Source organism: Culex quinquefasciatus, chromosome 1 (assembly GCF_015732765.1).
Source record: "Culex quinquefasciatus strain JHB chromosome 1, VPISU_Cqui_1.0_pri_paternal, whole genome shotgun sequence".
NCBI lineage: Eukaryota > Metazoa > Arthropoda > Insecta > Diptera > Culicidae > Culex > Culex quinquefasciatus.
The window spans coordinates 124,338,113-124,355,366 of NC_051861.1; the positions used below are offsets into that span (position 1 = coordinate 124,338,113).

At 36.4% G+C, this 17,254-nt stretch overlaps 1 protein-coding gene across 4 annotated transcripts in view; it reads right to left on the minus strand.

The window, feature by feature from the left end:
- The window catches only part of LOC6050775, a 144,941-nt gene that overhangs the window by 7,460 nt on the left and 120,227 nt on the right, over nt 1-17,254 (minus strand). For all 4 annotated transcript variants that reach the window (XM_038251606.1, XM_038251532.1, XM_038251466.1 and 1 more), the window contains exons 9-10: nt 16,594-16,921; nt 4,667-4,967 (exon numbers count right to left, since the gene is read on the minus strand). In XM_038251606.1, coding sequence (XP_038107534.1) covers nt 4,667-4,967; nt 16,594-16,921 — 629 coding nt within the window. The remainder of the gene's footprint in view (nt 1-4,666; nt 4,968-16,593; nt 16,922-17,254) is intronic.

The window sequence follows — 17,254 nt, forward strand, 5'->3', positions numbered from 1 at the left end:
TTATAATTAGGACTATTCATAAAAAGTGGAACACGAAACACACATATTTTTTTTTATTTAGCTTTTTATTACAAAAAGTTGAATAACCAAAAAACGTGTATTTTTTAAAAGTTTTAAAAATATCCAGGGATTTGGGATTTTCCTGTGGAAATTCGGGAAAATTTTTCGATTTTGAATAATTCCCGGGAATTCGGTCCCGGAAATCCCGGATGGACGCACTTATGAAAATGATTTTTTCTAAGTGTAAACCAATTGTTATTGCTGCTATTTTCAACTGCCAATATCTCGGAATCTATTGGTTCGAATGATGAGAAATAAATTTCAAAAAAAATTTCAGATTTTTCAACTGATCTCGAAAACTGTTTGTTCGATTTTCAATATTGACTAATATTTTTTTGTTAAATTTTTCGATCTCCTATTTGAAATAATAAAAAAATTGGGCTAAAATATCAACAGAGAAAAAAATCTAATTGTATACCTTTTAAAAAGTTATGCTTGGATTTGAAATTATTTTTATTCAGGGAGCGTTCTTTTATTACGTAACGCAATTTGGGGAGGAAGGGGGAAGGGCAAAGGCCGTGTAAAGCTCCAAAAAAATTGTTAATACATAGATTTTTTGTTACGAGGGGGAAATCATTTTTTTGTGTTACGTAATACAAGAACGCTCTCTAAATAAAAATAATTTCAATCCAAGCATAACTTTTGAGAAGGTTTACAAATAGATAATTTTTCTCTATTGATATTTTAGACCAAATTTTTTTTAAATTATTCAAAATGAGGAGATCGAAAAATTTTACAAAAAAATCATTCGCTAATATTTAAAATCGAACCAATAGTTTTCGAGATCAGTAGAAAAATTACAGCTAATTAGGTGACACATAATTAAAAAAAACTTATTTTAATCGATTCGCATTCTATGCATATCTTTGGACCACCGATCGAAAAAAGACATTCAATTTCAGTGTAAAAAATATTTTTATACGTTCATTGATGTTTTCAAAATTTTCGGTGGTAACATAACCCTTTGCTTAAATTTATTGAAAGTTTTGCTAGAAATTTGAACATAATATGTGCTAAAGCTTTTGTCAACTGGTTTTTGTTAGCAAAGAAAAGAATATAGCAAAAAGTTGACAGAAATTTAAAATTTTACTCATTTAAAAAAAAAGAAATTAAACAAATTCTTTAATATGATTGCAAATAATGTTATATTGAAAATATTAGAAAAAAATTAAAAAAAAAAGTTGCATAATAAGACATTTTGAGTCAACGTTTTGAAATTGCAAAAAAATGAATATCAACTCAAAAAAAAATAATAGTGTCGTGTAACAATTTTGTAACTTTTTTGGGTTTGTCTTAAAAATGTGACAGAAAAAATAACTCTATAGTGGTCAAAATTGTTGAAATTTAGTTCTATTTCCAGAATGGTAATTTAAAAGCTTTGTTTCAAGTATAGTTTTACCAATAAAAAAAGATTTATTTTTGACTTTGTTCAAGCTTGGAATGTCCGACCTTATCTCTATTTTTTCGAAAATACTTGAAATTTTTAGACTTTTTCTCGACTTTTCCGATTTCTCGACTTAAGTGGCCACTCTTCTTATTAAATGGGACCATCCATAAACCACGTGGAAACTGGGGGGAGGGGCTCTTTGCGCATTTCGATTTAATTTTGAATTTTTAGCTTTTAATTGAATTTTCAAACCAGCACAATTACGAGAAAATTCTTTAAACTTTTTCCGAAAAAAGTATGGTGCTATCCTGCTCCTATTAAATGGTCTAAAAAAGGGTCTAAAAGCAATAAAAAAAACTTTTTTCCTGAAAAATAAACCATATCGAGCCACCCTAATGGTTATGTTACAGACATGACCAGTATGACAAAAAAAAAATAAGATAATAATAAAATAAATAATAAAACAAATTCTTTTAACAAAAAAATCTGTGACCATCTCTATAAAAGTGTTATTTTTTTGGTCGGTATCGAAAACCATGAAGTTTGATATCCATATTGCAGGGTGGCCACTCAAGTCGGGAAATCGGAAAAGTCGAGAAAAAGTCGGTAATTCGCCAAAATCCTAATCATACCTGTTTGAAAATTATTTTCCGACTCTTGAATAATTTTGCAATATTTTGTATAACTTTCAACAAATTTGAACAAAACAATTTTGTACAAAATTCAAATTCACTTTTTAGTAACTGGTTAACTAACTTAAATTTAAGGTTCCTTTCACTATTTCAATCTTTTTGAGAATGAAAAAGTTTTTTTAGACATTTAAAATCTTAATAAATATTTGATGCATTTGATACACAGTATTATAATGTTTTTTATGAATCGAAAGATTCATTTTTGAAGTATTTTTTAGGGATTTTTTTTGTTAAGTACCGTAAACCGGGGTGACTTTGAAAGGATTTCAATTTGTTTTTTGAATATTTTCAAGGTGTTACTCAAGATTATTATTTTTAAAACATGTACTGGGGTGGGCCACACAAAGTCCATGCACTATTTTGTGCAAAAAAGTGTTTTCAATAGTGTTTAGAAAAATAGTTACGTTAAAAATTCTTAGTTTTAATTCCGGGGTGACTTTGATAGTCAGAGTTTTTCTTGTTAAAATCATATTTAGGATGTTTAAACTTTATTTGTACGTTAAATGTACCATCACTGAAGTCAGGGTGGATTGATATGCACGGTGTCGTGCTGAAATCAAAGGAGGTGGGTATCAAGTTGTCACCTAGCACGCATGTTTTTCAGTGCCTATGGTGATGCACGTCATTTGTTTATTTTCATGTGCTTACTTTTCTGGTAAGCACGTCACAAGACAAGCACATTACTGCACGTGTGCTTATTTGAAACGGATTTTTTTCCAAATTATTTTAAGAGGTTTGTTAACATATTGTTTTCTTTCATGGGATCAAATAAAAAAGCCTTTTTTCAATTTTAGATACTGTATGAAACAATAAGCAACTCCAGTTATTAAAGAACAAGATGTTGTGAAAATAAAATCCGCCCGGAATTGCAGTTCAGACGGGGGTTGTGGTTTACTGGTTGCAGCGGCTTGTTGTCGGCAGCGATAATCCGGTATTCAACAGCCGTGTGCAGCACCCTTCGCTGACCTTTGTGACCGACTTCGCTTCCTCGGCATCATGCCGATTTCGGGACTAGGAACGACCAACAGGCGCTGCGTCTGAGTTCCTCTCCTTGGCTGTTTTCGAGCCCCAGTACCACCGTTCCGGGCGTATCGAGGGGCCATCCTTTGAGGGTAATGCCTGGCGCGGATTGTCGCTAAACGACGGATTGTGGTACAATTATTAAAAGAACCAATCCGACCATTCCGGGACAGAGCGGGTGTTCGTTCACGTTACCTAACGATGGCAAGGACGGTTGCTATAATGTTACCCCTAATCGTTCACTTCCATCAAAGAGATTACCTATTTTTAATATCTCCATCCGGAATTAATGAGATTGGTTGGTTAACAGTTATCATTTAAAAAAAAATCGGGAAAGATCCGTTTTGAACTGGAACCATAGTTTATCAATTCCGTTGTTTAGAAAAATATTTGGATGGGTTCAAAAAAGTATTTTTAATCATAGGCACCGGAAATCATAAGCACCGCGTGCTTAACATAAGCACGAGCACTGCTCGTCGATATTTCACGTGCAGAACCAAATCAAAGTACACCAAGAAAATTCATGTGTGTCTATCAATCAACCCTGACTGAAGTTGCTGATATTGTTTTTAAGAAAAAAAATCAATGTTTATATTTAGTTAACTAAGTTTATAAGCTTTTTGACAAAATAATCATAAATTTTAGGTAAAATTGTTAAAAAGTCAGAATTTTGCTTGAAATTTGTAAAAACTAGTTTTGTTTATAAAACTATCGATTTACATTGCATTTTATAGTGAATTCGAAGCACTAATCGCAAGTTTTCACATTTTACGTGAAATTTGTTCAACTGAAATTGCCTATAAATTTTGAGTTTCTTTTTTTAAATTGTGTTCCAAAAACACATATTATTTATTATTTACAAACTTATTTTACCTTCTCCTAGTTGAAAATTGTCCAAAGAATCCGAAAATGCATTCCGTTTTCCGATTCAATTTCATGTTCATTGAGAAAATCATGACACTTTGAGAAGTTTAAAATAATGAGTTTCATCACCATTTTCTTAACTATAGTTAACTAACTTTTTAAACTTTTCAAAATTTTATGAAAAGTTTTTTTTTAGGTTCTTTGAACACTTCTCTACCACGGTCAGAATGATTCTAAACAATTCCGTACGTATTTTAATTGTATTCTTCATTTTGCGGAAAAATCGCAAACCTATCAAAGTCACCCCGTTTTACGATATCTGTTTTCACGCAAATTGTTAATAGTTAATTGTTTTCAAACTTATATAGATTTTTTTTCGATGGTTGATGTTGACTTTTTTATAAAGAGTGTTTTGTTTGAAATCATTCTTTAGAGAAGAAATGCCTATTAAATGAGTTTTTGGAAAAGTCGGGAATTCGAAAATGCGATTTGAGTGGTCACCCTGATATTGCCCAAATTTCTTTGCAAAAAAAAAATCAAATCTTCATTGACAACTTATTTAAAATAATTAAATTGAAAATATTAGAATCCAAACCACATCATGGCCAAATGAGTCAAATATGGTTTCCCCTTCATTCCTCACCTGCACGCTGTTGAGGTCCTGGATCGAGATGGCCGACAGCGGCTGCTGCTGCTTGCGGATCGTCGAGTCCTGGGGCGGGGGTGGCGGGGGAATGTTGCTTTTGGCCGTTCCGGTCTGGCTGCCGGCGGCGGCTGAGCTGGCGCTGGAGTTTTTACTGCTGCCGATGGTGCCGGTCGCCGTCGTGGCAAACAGGTTCAGCATGGGGGGCGCCGGCGGCGGGGGCGGCGGTTTCGGTGGTTCCGGGCCCGACTGTACCGTGATCGTGGCGTTCAATGGCATATAGTCTTCGGTGTCGGAAGATCTGCACGCGGCACGGCAGGGAGAAAGCACGCAAAAAACGAGCAACGGAGAGAGAAGGGAAAGAAAGAAAGAAAAAGTGTAATTAAAATCATTGGAAATGCATTTACAAACGATCGTGGAACACACAAACACACAAAAATATAAGAAAAAGAAGCAAACAAACGCGAAACATATGGAGAAAAAATTGCAGGGAAAAGGAAAAGAGCAACAACAACAACAAAAAGACGAAAAATACAAATGTACAATAACACACACAATTATAAATATTTATAAATTGTCACGGTCCAGATGGCAGCAGGCGCAGCAAAGTGAAAAATGAAATGAAACAAGCAGAAAAAAAGAAGAAGAACACGCAGTGGAAAATTTAGCAGTCAGCTTTTTGGGCACGCAACCAAGTCACTTGAGCTTGTTTCCTTTTTATTCCCTCTTTGTCGTCGTATTTTTCTTCCTTTAAGTTATGAGCTGCGAAAAGGTGATCCATTCCACTTGTCTTTTTTTGTTTGGTTTCAATTCAAGGGAAAGGAGACGAATTAAATGGAGAGTAGAGTCATTGATAGTTGTTGTACAACGAGCAGTGAAGGTGATGAAATGATAACAATTAAATACATGTTTTCTATCAGTTCGATAAACTTTGCTTTGTTGTGATCTTAAGTTCAAGCGAATTTGATAAAAAAATATATTGAGGAACAAATTCCAAAATGTTTTGAAATATTTCAGTAAATAATTCAGTTGTGGAAAATTCGGTAAAGTTAAGATCGGTAATCCAAAATGAACAAAATTTTACCGAATACAATGAACAATATTGAACTTCATTACCGAATTCGGTAATTTTCAGTCCACCGAATTGTTTAGCAGTTTAAAATTCGGTAAAAAAAATCCAAGTGCAAAAAATATTATTTATAAGAAAAAAACATGTAAAAATATATCAAGTTCAACTTTTCAGCTGAAAAGTAGAACACGACGGGATTGCAAAAAACTACTATTTCAGTACTGTTATTTTTGGCGATGAAAAGTAGGCCGTTTCGACATTCGAGAATGACAGAAAAAGTAAGAATTCTCTCAACGTCATTGCAAAAAGGTGAATTTTCGAAAAAAAAAAAAATGGAAAATTTACTTTGTATTTTGAAGCCCATGAATATCATGACAACATTTGTGAATTTGTTTATACTTGATACACATTTTGTTCGGACAAAAAGTCTTAATGCAAATCCACTCAAACTTCAACAAAAAGAAACAAACCTTTGAGCTCAAGGCTTCAATCGCATTCAAAGCTATAATTATATAGAACGTAATGAGAAAAGGGAATAAACAAAGTAAGATTAAACTGTGAAAATCACCAAAAAATTTAAAAGTTACTAAAATCGAAAAAAACGCAAACCAACAAAAGACAATTATTGGAGGTTGTAGAGTACTATCGGAGTAAATAATAATGATAATAAACAGAATACAGATATAGGTTGACGATTTTTTCCAATAGAAAAAAAAAAATCTCAAAATAAGTGCGACGAATGTTATTATAGAAATATATTTGAATCAGAAACTGACTGCATTTTTAGATTCTTTGGACAATAAGCAGATAAAAAGAAAAAAAACATGATCTTAATATGCATTTAGGCATGAATCAATAATCGCTGGAATCGAATCTATTCTATAATTTCATAAGATCTGTTGAAAATAAACTGTTTTGAAAAAAAGTTTATAAAATTTACACAAAATTATGAAAAAGCATTTTCTTCTATGTAGAAAACATTAAAATCATAAATCATAATAAATGTTAATTTTGAAAGATGAAAAAGCTAGAGGTGAAAATATACCTTAATTTTTTTAGAAAAAGCGGAATAATATATAAAATAGATTCAATTTTTTTGGGCAAAAAAGCATATTTTTGATCAGTTACATTTTCAAATATGTGCACTTTTTTTGTGACGGCTTTTAGGCACGCTCCTTCAAACTGTTCGAGACTAATATTTTAACGTGGCGTATCTCTAAACAAGTTTTTCAAGAAAAGGATTCCAGAATGCTTATTTTGTCGTTTTAAACCGAAACAAGGCAAAAGCTATATTAATTCAAACTATTCGCCATTTTCAAATGATTATGTTTCAACCATTGTTTCATCATTTCAATGAAAATTTCGCGAAAAGAAAAAAAAACTTTTTTCCGTACTGTACATTGGAATTCCACAAAAAAATTAAAATATTTTGATCAATCCCAGACAAGCTAAACATTATATTAGATGCAGGCACTAGCGTGCACAGGGTGGGGCAACATGGGGCAGTTGGCCCACTATCCTCAGAAATTTGTTCTAAAATTGCTAAGGGGGTGTCCATAAACGATGAAATTTTCAAAACGCTCATATTGTTGCCCCACCTTCCTTGAGGACGCTAGTGGATGCAGGACAATTTAAAATTGTTTTCAGCTTGTTAGAATTCTACTTCCTTCAAAATTTTGAAGTTTAAAAAAAAAGTTTGCCCCCTGTTTTTTCGGACCTATTTTTTAACCGACATAAACTTTGAAAAATATTTGCAAAATAAAAAAAAATATTTAATATTTTTACTTATATGTAAATCGGACAAAGTTTTCAAGAATTGTATGAGCACACAGACAATTATCAAAATTCATTATTTGTTTTCAGGGCATCAACTGACATTCAACTGCTGAAAAAACATTTTTGAAGATCGATCATCTCAGAAATGGTACCACCAAAGTTCATACATTTTTCTTTTCAGTGGTTGAAAATGTTTATTGTATTGTTCTGAAACCAGATTTAAAAAAAAGGTTATTTGTGTGCTCATGCAAATCCTAGAAAATTTGGTTGATTTACATGTACGTAACCCCTTAAATAAGTTGTAAACCAATCAAATTCCATCTCAGTTTACTTGTCATAGTCTAATACCTCCTTTAACCCTTTCGAGCCTGATGGGTCATATATGACCCAAATATCAAAATTTCCAAAACTATCCTATAATTTTCGTATGGTCAAAAGAATCATTTTCCTATCATTGACTAAAAAAATAATTTTTTTTTGAAAATTCTGGCCTGAAAGGCTTAAGGTACAATGTGACTTTTTAACTGCCTATGCAATTTTTCGCAATTTCCAAAGAAAAACTAACTTAATCCACCTATGTGGTTGATGCCTTCCTCACTTTATACCAACAATGTGTAATATTGGTTTGGACACATATTTCAGCTATTTTTTTTAGGTCCAAAAAAATAAGTACACAGATACAATTTAAGTTGTCATAACTCGAGACAGGGTTGCCAGATATTCAATTATGTGGACTCCTTGGAAAGGTCTCTCGATTACCTAACCAATGATGGGTCGGATGATGGATCCGGACATCTTTTACATGCATTTAAGTAAGATCCGGCTTCAAAAAAGTACATAAATATCACTTAAGTGGTCATAACTCGAGACAGGAATGCCATATCTTCAATGTTGTCGACTCGTTGGAAAGGTCTCTTGATAACCTAACCAATGATGGGTCGGATGATGGATCCGAACATCGTTTACATGAATTTAAGTGAGATACGGCTTCAAAAAAGTACATAAATATCACTTAAGTGGTCATAACTCGAGACAGGGTTGCCAGATTTTCAAAGTTGTGGACTCGTTGGAAAGGTCTCTTGATTACCTAACCAACGATGGGTCGGATGATGGATCCGGACATCGTTTACATGCATTTAAGTGAGATCCGGCTTCAAAAAAGTACATAAATATCACTTAAGTGGTCATAACTCGAGACAGGGTTGCCAGATCTTCGATATTGTGGACTCCTTGGAAAGGTATCTTGATTACCTAACCAACGATGGGTCGGATGATGGATCCGGACATCGTTTACATGCATTTAAGTGAGATCCGGCTTCAAAAAAGTACATAAATATCGCTTAAGTGATCATAACTCGAGACAGAGTTGCCAGATCTTCGATATTGTGGACTCCTTGGAAAGGTATCTTGATTACCTAACCAACGATGGGTCGGATGATGGATCCGGACATCTTTTACATGCATTTAAGTAAGATCCGGCTTCAAAAAAGTACATAAATATCACTTAAGTGGTCATAACTCGAGACAGGAATGCCAGATCTTCAATGTTGTCGACTCGTTGGAAAGGTCTCTTGATAACCTAACCAATGATGGGTCGGATGATGGATCCGAACATCGTTTACATGAATTTAAGTGAGATACGGCTTCAAAAAAGTACATAAATATCACTTAAGTGGTCATAACTCGAGACAGGGTTGCCAGATTTTCAAAGTTGTGGACTCGTTGGAAAGGTCTCTTGATTACCTAACCAACGATGGGTCGGATGATGGATCCGGACATCGTTTACATGCATTTAAGTGAGATCCGGCTTCAAAAAAGTACATAAATATCACTTAAGTGGTCATAACTCGAGACAGGGTTGCCAGATTTTCAAAGTTGTGGACTCGTTGGAAAGGTCTCTTGATTACCTAACCAACGATGGGTCGGATGATGGATCCGGACATCGTTTACATGCATTTAAGTGAGATCCGGCTTCAAAAAAGTACATAAATATCGCTTAAGTGATCATAACTCGAGACAGAGTTGCCAGATCTTCGATTATGTGGACTCCTTGGAAAGGTATCTTGATTACCTAACCAACGATGGGTCGGATGATGGATCCGGACATCGTTTACATGCATTTAAGTGAGATCCGGCTTCAAAAAAGTACATAAATATCACTTAAGTGGTCATAACCCGAGACAGGGTTGCCAGATCTTCAATGTTGTAGACTCTTTGGAAAGGTCTCTTGATTACCTAATCAACGATGGGTTGGAGGATGGTTCCGGACATCGTTTACATACATTTAAGTGAGATCCGGCTTCAAAAAAGTACATAAATATCACTTAAGTGGTCATAACTCGAGACAGGGTTGCCAGATCTTCGATATTGTGGACTCCTTGGAAAGGTATCTTGATTACCTAACCAACGATGGGTCGGATGATGGATCCGGACATCGTTTACATGCATTTAAGTGAGATCCGGCTTCAAAAAAGTACATAAATATCGCTTAAGTGGTCATAACTCGAGACAGGGTTGCCAGATCTTCAATGTCGTCGACTCGTTGGAAAGGTCTCTTGATTACCTAATCAACGATGTGTCGGATGATGGATCCGGACATCGTTTACATGCATTTAATTGAGATCCGGCTTCAAAAAAGTACATAAATATCACTTAAGTGGTCATAACTCGAGACAGGGTTGCCAGATCTTCGATGTTGTGGACTTGTTGGAAAGGTCTCTTGATTACCTAACCAACGATGGGTTGGATGATGGATCCGGACATCGTTTACATGCATATAATTGAGATCCGGATATATGTGAAAACACATTTTTATACATAACTTTTGAACTACTTATCGAAACTTCAAACAATTCAATAGCGATGTATGGGACCCAAAACCAAGTCGAATGCAACTGGTTCGATCAAAATCGGTTCAGCCAGTGCTGAGAAAACTTGGCAAGATTTTTGAACACATACATACATACACACACACACACATACACACACACACATACACACACACACACACACACAGACATTTGTTCAGTTTTCGATTCGGAGTCGATATGTATATATGAAGGTGGGTATTCGAGCTTTTTATAAAAAGTTCATTTTTAGAGCAGGATTATAGCCTTACCTCAGTGAGGAAGGCAAAAAAATCAGTAGGTAAATAATTATAAAGAAAAAAAAAATATTTTTTAGGAGGAAATCTTGCAAAAATATTTTTATTTAAATAAATTTTTATGTTGTTTTTTTTGTTCACAGATCGAAAATAAACGTTTCATATTGAGAAAAAAATTATGAATTTATTAACAATATTTAAAGTTTCTTTTTTTTAAAATTGAGCTTGAAATAGGAAAAATAATCTTTTGATGGAAGAAATTTTAGAAATAATAATTGGGTAATTCTCCGCCAACTCACACAGCAGTTGCCCCGACCTCTCTTCGATTTGCGTGAAACTTTGTCCTAAGGGGTAACTTTTGTCCCTGATCACGAATCCGAGGTCCGTTTTTTGATATCTCGTGACGGAGGGGCGGTACGACCCCTTCCATTTTTGAACATGCGAAAAAAGAGGTGTTTTTCAATAATTTGCAGCCTGAAACGGTGATGAGATAGAAATTTGGTGTCAGAGGGACTTTTGTGTAAAATTAGACGCCCGATTTGATGGCGTACTCAGAATTCCGAAAAAACGTATTTTTCAAAACTTTTTTTCGTAAAATTGCGATAACTCGTGATGTTTATAAGCAAACCCCTTATGTCTATACATCAAAATTTTTGTAATTGTCTGCTGTACAACTTTGTAGAACATTGTTACACTCTAAAAAATAACCCTGCAAAGTTAGAAAAAACACGAAATTTTAAAATGAAAAATTTTGTTCTAAATGAAAAAATAACCCTTCTGAGACAATGTAGATTCGAAAAGTACATTAAATTTCCCATAAAATGACATGTTCCAAAAATTTTTAACAGTCGAGTAACGGAAAATGGGAGAATTTTTAAAACTTTTTTAGTGTTTTTTTCAATGAAAAATACGTTTTTTCGGAATTCTGAGTACGCCATCAAATTGGGCGTCTAATTTTACACAAAAGTCCCTCTGACACCAAATTTCTATCTCATCACCGTTTCAGGCTGCAAATTATTGAAAAACACCTCTTTTTTCGCATGTTCAAAAATGGAAGGGGTCGTACCGCCCCTCCGTCACGAGATATCAAAAAACGGACCTCGGATTCGTGATCCGGGACAAAAGTTACCCCTTAGGACAAAGTTTCACGCAAATCGAAGAGGGGTCGGGGCAACTTTTCCCGATTTCGTGTGAGTTGGTAGAGAATTACCCATTTGTGAAAATTTTAAGTATTTCCAATTAAATAAAGGGAAACATTTATATTTACATGAATTTTATTTATTTTGTCAAATAAATGATTCAGATTTGGTAATCCTAAAACTTGGCCACTTTCTGGAAGAGTTTATTGAGCAGTTATCAAAACAATTTCATAAAAAATAATAACATTTTGTTTATTCCATCAAAAACGTTTTGCTTGGAAAATTTCTATAAATCTTTTATAAGGAGTTACATATTCTCTTTTTATTGACAGTGTTTGTTGATTTGAAAACCACAGAATGATTGATTCATGAACAAGGTCCATTTAAACTTAAAAATTAGCAAAAAATGTCAAATCGATAATTGACATTTTTGGTGTGTGGCAGAGTTGCCAGATCTCTTAATTTTTTTCGAATGTTTGAATGAGTCCTTTAAACGTTACGACGTAGGCTATCTTTTTTTAAAAATAAAATGAGTCAAGTTTAAAATAGTTATCACAATAACCAGTTAAAAAAAATCATTAAAAGTTCTTAGTATTTAGGCAGGGCTGCCAGATCTTTTAGTTTTTATTAATTTTTTTTTATTTTTTTTATTTTTTTTTATTTTTTTTGTTAAATAATTATAATGTAGACTATGAATTTTTGAATAACGTTTTACAATTATTGAGGTTTCTTGTAAAACGTACCATCTAGAGCAACTGGGAGAATTGCATTTTAGAATGTTGCCTACACAGAAAAAAATGTGAATTTACTCGACACGGAAAAAATAATCACATGTAAACTCAGTTGATGTAAACTTGAGATTAGACGTAAATGACTGAGTCACTTATATATAAAAAAAATAATTTGTTTTATTTTCACGTATAGATTGTTGCAAATTTACATCAAATTAAATTTTTACATTTAAATGTTTAACGACTTGCAAAAGTTTCATCATAAATGCTGTAACACCTGGAAATATGCAAAATAAAAGCACTCTAACGTCAGGCCAATGTTTAGATTTCAACCCAAATTATTTTTGATTTATGAGCGCGTAGTTTCGTGCTTTTGGCAGCTGTTTTTAATAACACTCAAATGAGTCAAAATTTTTGTAATTGTACTGGGTTTTCTCAGTGTAAAATTCAATTTTAAGGAGTTATTTTTTGTCCCTCAATTATTATTTGCCATGTTCAAAGTGATACAATAGCTTTTGTTGTTTTGTTGTAAAATGTACCAAATCCTCAGCAACTTCAAAATGATTGATGTAAAAAATATGTTAAAAATTTCAAACTGCTCGTACACTGTATAGTTGTCCAGCAATAAAGATAAAGGCTACGGGATTTCAACCGACGACTGGATGGCGCCCTTGCCCGCACGATCATCCAGCAGTAGAAGAATGGTTAGGATTTACGCCAATTCCTTTGCTGATGGGTTACATACTATTCCGTGTAAAATTTACATAAAATGTTTTTGAAAAATGTAGCATTTAATTTAATGGCTTTGTTGCCAATGAAAAAAATGATTTTCTAATGAAAATTATAAAAATGGAAATGATGGATTTGTTTTGATTTTGAAAAGTGACATTCTATACAACCTTCTACCTTTCTCCTTTTTTTTTCTATACAAATAGTCTATTCAGCAAACATATGCAACAACACCGACCAACAAAACACAGATATTGCGCGCATGCGAATACTTGACAAACCAACTTGTGACGCGCAGAGGCACCACACACACTTACGACGGCTCCATAGAAAACTTGATCACATACAAAGCTTTGGCCTTGGCTGAGAACGCTTCGTAAATTTCCTTCCAGTGTGACTTGTACATGCGGGGCAATGTAATCCATCCTATAAAGGTATGGCTATGTTTCCAAAGCTGTGTTAGTGTCAGAACGGAGAGAATTTGTTTTTGTCGATTTCAGTTACGAAATGTAGTTTACTTAAGTTTTTCTCTCCGTGCACCTTGAGAGCAGCAAAAGTGTGACGTCATACCGTTTGTTTTGGTAGCGTTGTAATGAGAAATTTACAGCTTTTTTTAATTTCGCGACAAATTTTAGGTTTTTGAAAGCGTTTCATCAATTTGTGAGCTACAAAATAGCAAAGGTAAACACAATTTAGTGAAAACTATAAATATTTAACTATAATCTATTCATTTTTTGCAGCTGTGATCTAAAAAAGTCGAAGGAATCGTCTGCGGCCGGTTCGACGCAATCAACCCAGCCTCCCAGTTGCCGTCTACGTAATCCGCCGCAGCCTCAGACGACGACAGCATTCGTGGCCCCAGCGCGGCTGCTACGGAACTGTCTGCCCCGCCGGATTTGGGACAACAGATTATGAATCTACCGCAGCCGAAAAAGACTGATCCCTTGACTAATCCTGTGCAATCTGGTACCACCGTCGGCGGCAGCTGCTGCCAGCAACACGGTTCTGCACCTAACGCCAACTGCGGTGGAGGAGCTGCGACAAGCGCTTCTGCAGATCAACCCGTCGGCGTCGCTCTCCGCAAAACTTCATATCCAATCTTGCCACGTACGGTACGACCAGCAGTTATAGTGACCTGGAGAAAGGTTCTTCCAGCAGCCACCGATTCGCCGTGGGAGATTCTGTCACGTGTCGTCAAAATCTTGAACAACTACTGGACTAGACGTGATCTCGACTCCGTTACGTACGATTCGTTCCACACTGTGTCGGCCGTTACGAACAAGTTCAGCATGACCCAATACGGGGCAGAGCACGTCCGCGTCAATGCAGCTCGCGTCGGCAGTCCAACCAACCGTCGTCCTGTAACCGGATGCCAGAGACTACCTGGGCAAGTCTGCAAGCCGCGAAGTCAATAACTAAGGGAAGTGGACAGCTACTCGAGCACGGACACGATAAACGACAACAACGTTCGGAGAATATCCTGCTGTGCCACAACCGTAGTGCTAGGCCGTTGTCCGGCGTGACATGGACACCATCTACTAATGAAGGATGATCTTTACATCCAAATTTACCCGATCGAACCAGTTTTGAAAAATACTGTCTACTTCAAATTAACTAAAACTGAATCAATAATTGACTAAAAGTTCTGGAGAAACACTTAAAAGGGGAGGATCGACATTGATCTTTCATTACACACGTTTTAATGGGACAAAAGCAATGTCAATGGGCCCCATTCAAATGTTGATCCACATCCAGAGATGTTCCTTTGTTTCGCGCATTGTTTAAAAGTGCTCCAATCGGAATAAATATTTATCGGTTAAATCTACTATCAACTGGAGCAAATCGGGATTAGTACAGCCTGTAGAAAAATAGTAGTTTGTAGAGCATTTATAGCATCAAATTCCAAAATAAAGATAAGTAGTTTGTTGTTTTATTGCTAAATAGCTTGTCGATGTAAGCTGTGCTCCAACTTGATTGAGAGCACTGGCGCCGATTTCTGACTTAGTACGGGAGGGCATTTGGGGGGTCACAAGGGGGGGGAGCCTATCTCGCCAAGGGAAAGGGTCAAAAAGGGGGGGAGGGGGAAGTTTCCCCTCCCTTCAAGTCGGCGCCCTTGATAGAGAGAGATAACGAAAATAACTTTCAGAGCTTAAATTTATATATGTAAATTCACTCATTTTGAAATACTCTATGTAATTACTACTAAAAAATTAAGTAAGTAATCGATACTCATTTTGCCTATACCCACATGGTCTCCACCCCCCTCCCCCCCCACCCCTTCCATTGGAACATATTTAAGAGCACCCGGCAATAGCTAGCGAATAATCCCTCGTCGGATTATCCCGTCGGGACTTGCCTGAAGGCTCCCGGTAATTATGGATAATGACCATTTTCGTAAAAATATTATTTTATGGTCTGTTCTTTCTTAAATGTATACAAGAATCGCATCAATTATGTATAAAATAGCATTTTTCAATAATTTCCTATATCGCCCTGTAGAAGCAAGAACGGTATGACGTCATCACTAGAGCCATCGCGAATGTTGATACTTTTTTGCTTACTAACACTAAACCAACACGTTTTAAGCCGGACCTGTTAATATACGGACATTGCATGCGGGGGCCCCAGCTGTCAAACTGTCACCAAACTTCTTGCTCTCTTCAGTGTGTGCAGTAGGCGGTTGGGTGTGTGTGTATTTACACTAGGTTTTTTTTTCTTGATTTTTTTAGGAAGTGAAAAAAAAAACTTGCAAAACAATAAGCTTGAAATTTACAATTTCGGTGCCAAATCTCACACTCACACCAACATCTTCCTGTTTAAAAATTTCAAAATTTTCACTATTTCACCAACAATCTCTCGCTCGCCGCCGTTTTGTGGGGGTGCGCCGCGCACTTTTCCTGCTCTAGATTTGCGCGGTTTCACTTGAGAGATCACACGCGCTCGCCCACTTGGATAACTCGCGGCGGGGGTCAGCAACAGCAAAGGAGAGTAGTCGGGAAAGTGGCCACCAAGCGGCCTACTGCGATCGTTCGAGATAATTTGTTTCGAAAATTATTATTATTTTTTTCGAGGTTGAAGAAAGTTGATTTTTCGGGAAAATTTCACGCACACACACACTCACAATAACACACGCGCGGGCAAGGCCTACTAAGATTCACGTGGGTTCGCGTTCAACTTCCGACCGCGACGAACGCGCTTTGCGCGAAGGGAGTAACTGTTGTTCTTGAAGGGTCTCAACAAGCGTCTTCACCAGCCACCAACAAAAGAAACAGAGTTCACCACCAGCCCTCGTCCAGAACGCACGCACGCACCAATCCACTAAGCAACTTTTTTTTTTTTTTCAAGCAATCACAAAAAGCAAGAGTTCTACCAAAACTAACCTCTGGGAGCCAGCGCAGGAGGACTTTTTGTCGCTGATGCTCTTGAGATACTCGGACGGCTTGATGAGGTGGTTGGACCCGTCCGCGTTGGACCCGTTCGGGAAGGCCGGCGGAACGAACGGCAGCACGAGCTGCTTGTTGACCAGATTCGGACCAGCGTGGCTCGACGACGACAGTGCGGAGTTGGAGCGCGACTGGTACAGCTGCTGCGACGGCTGGTACTGATCGGCGCCGCCGTACCCGTTCGAGCTGCTGCCGGTCGGGCTGAGGAGGGCGCTGCCACCGCCGTTTCCGTTACTGCCCGCGATGAGTTTGGCTTTCTTGTTCGCTGTTGCGCGGAGAGAGAGAGAGAAGAAACGAAGAAACGAAAATTGGAGTTAGTCTGGGGCTGAAAACAACAACGAAAAAGGAAAAAAAACATCAACAACAAGAAGAACGCGATCACGATCACGAGCAATCTTCGCCGGACGAAGTAGGCTACGCTGCTGCTGCTTTTCCAGGTTGAACGCGATCAGCCTAGTTTTTTTTTTCTCTTCTTGGAGGAAGTTTTGGGCGTAGTAGGCGGTGGTGGTGGTGGCGTGTGCAAAAATTTCAAGATGATCGCCGCCGCCTGCCTAGGAAGAGGAGAATCACGTAACACACACACACTCGGAGTGTTGTG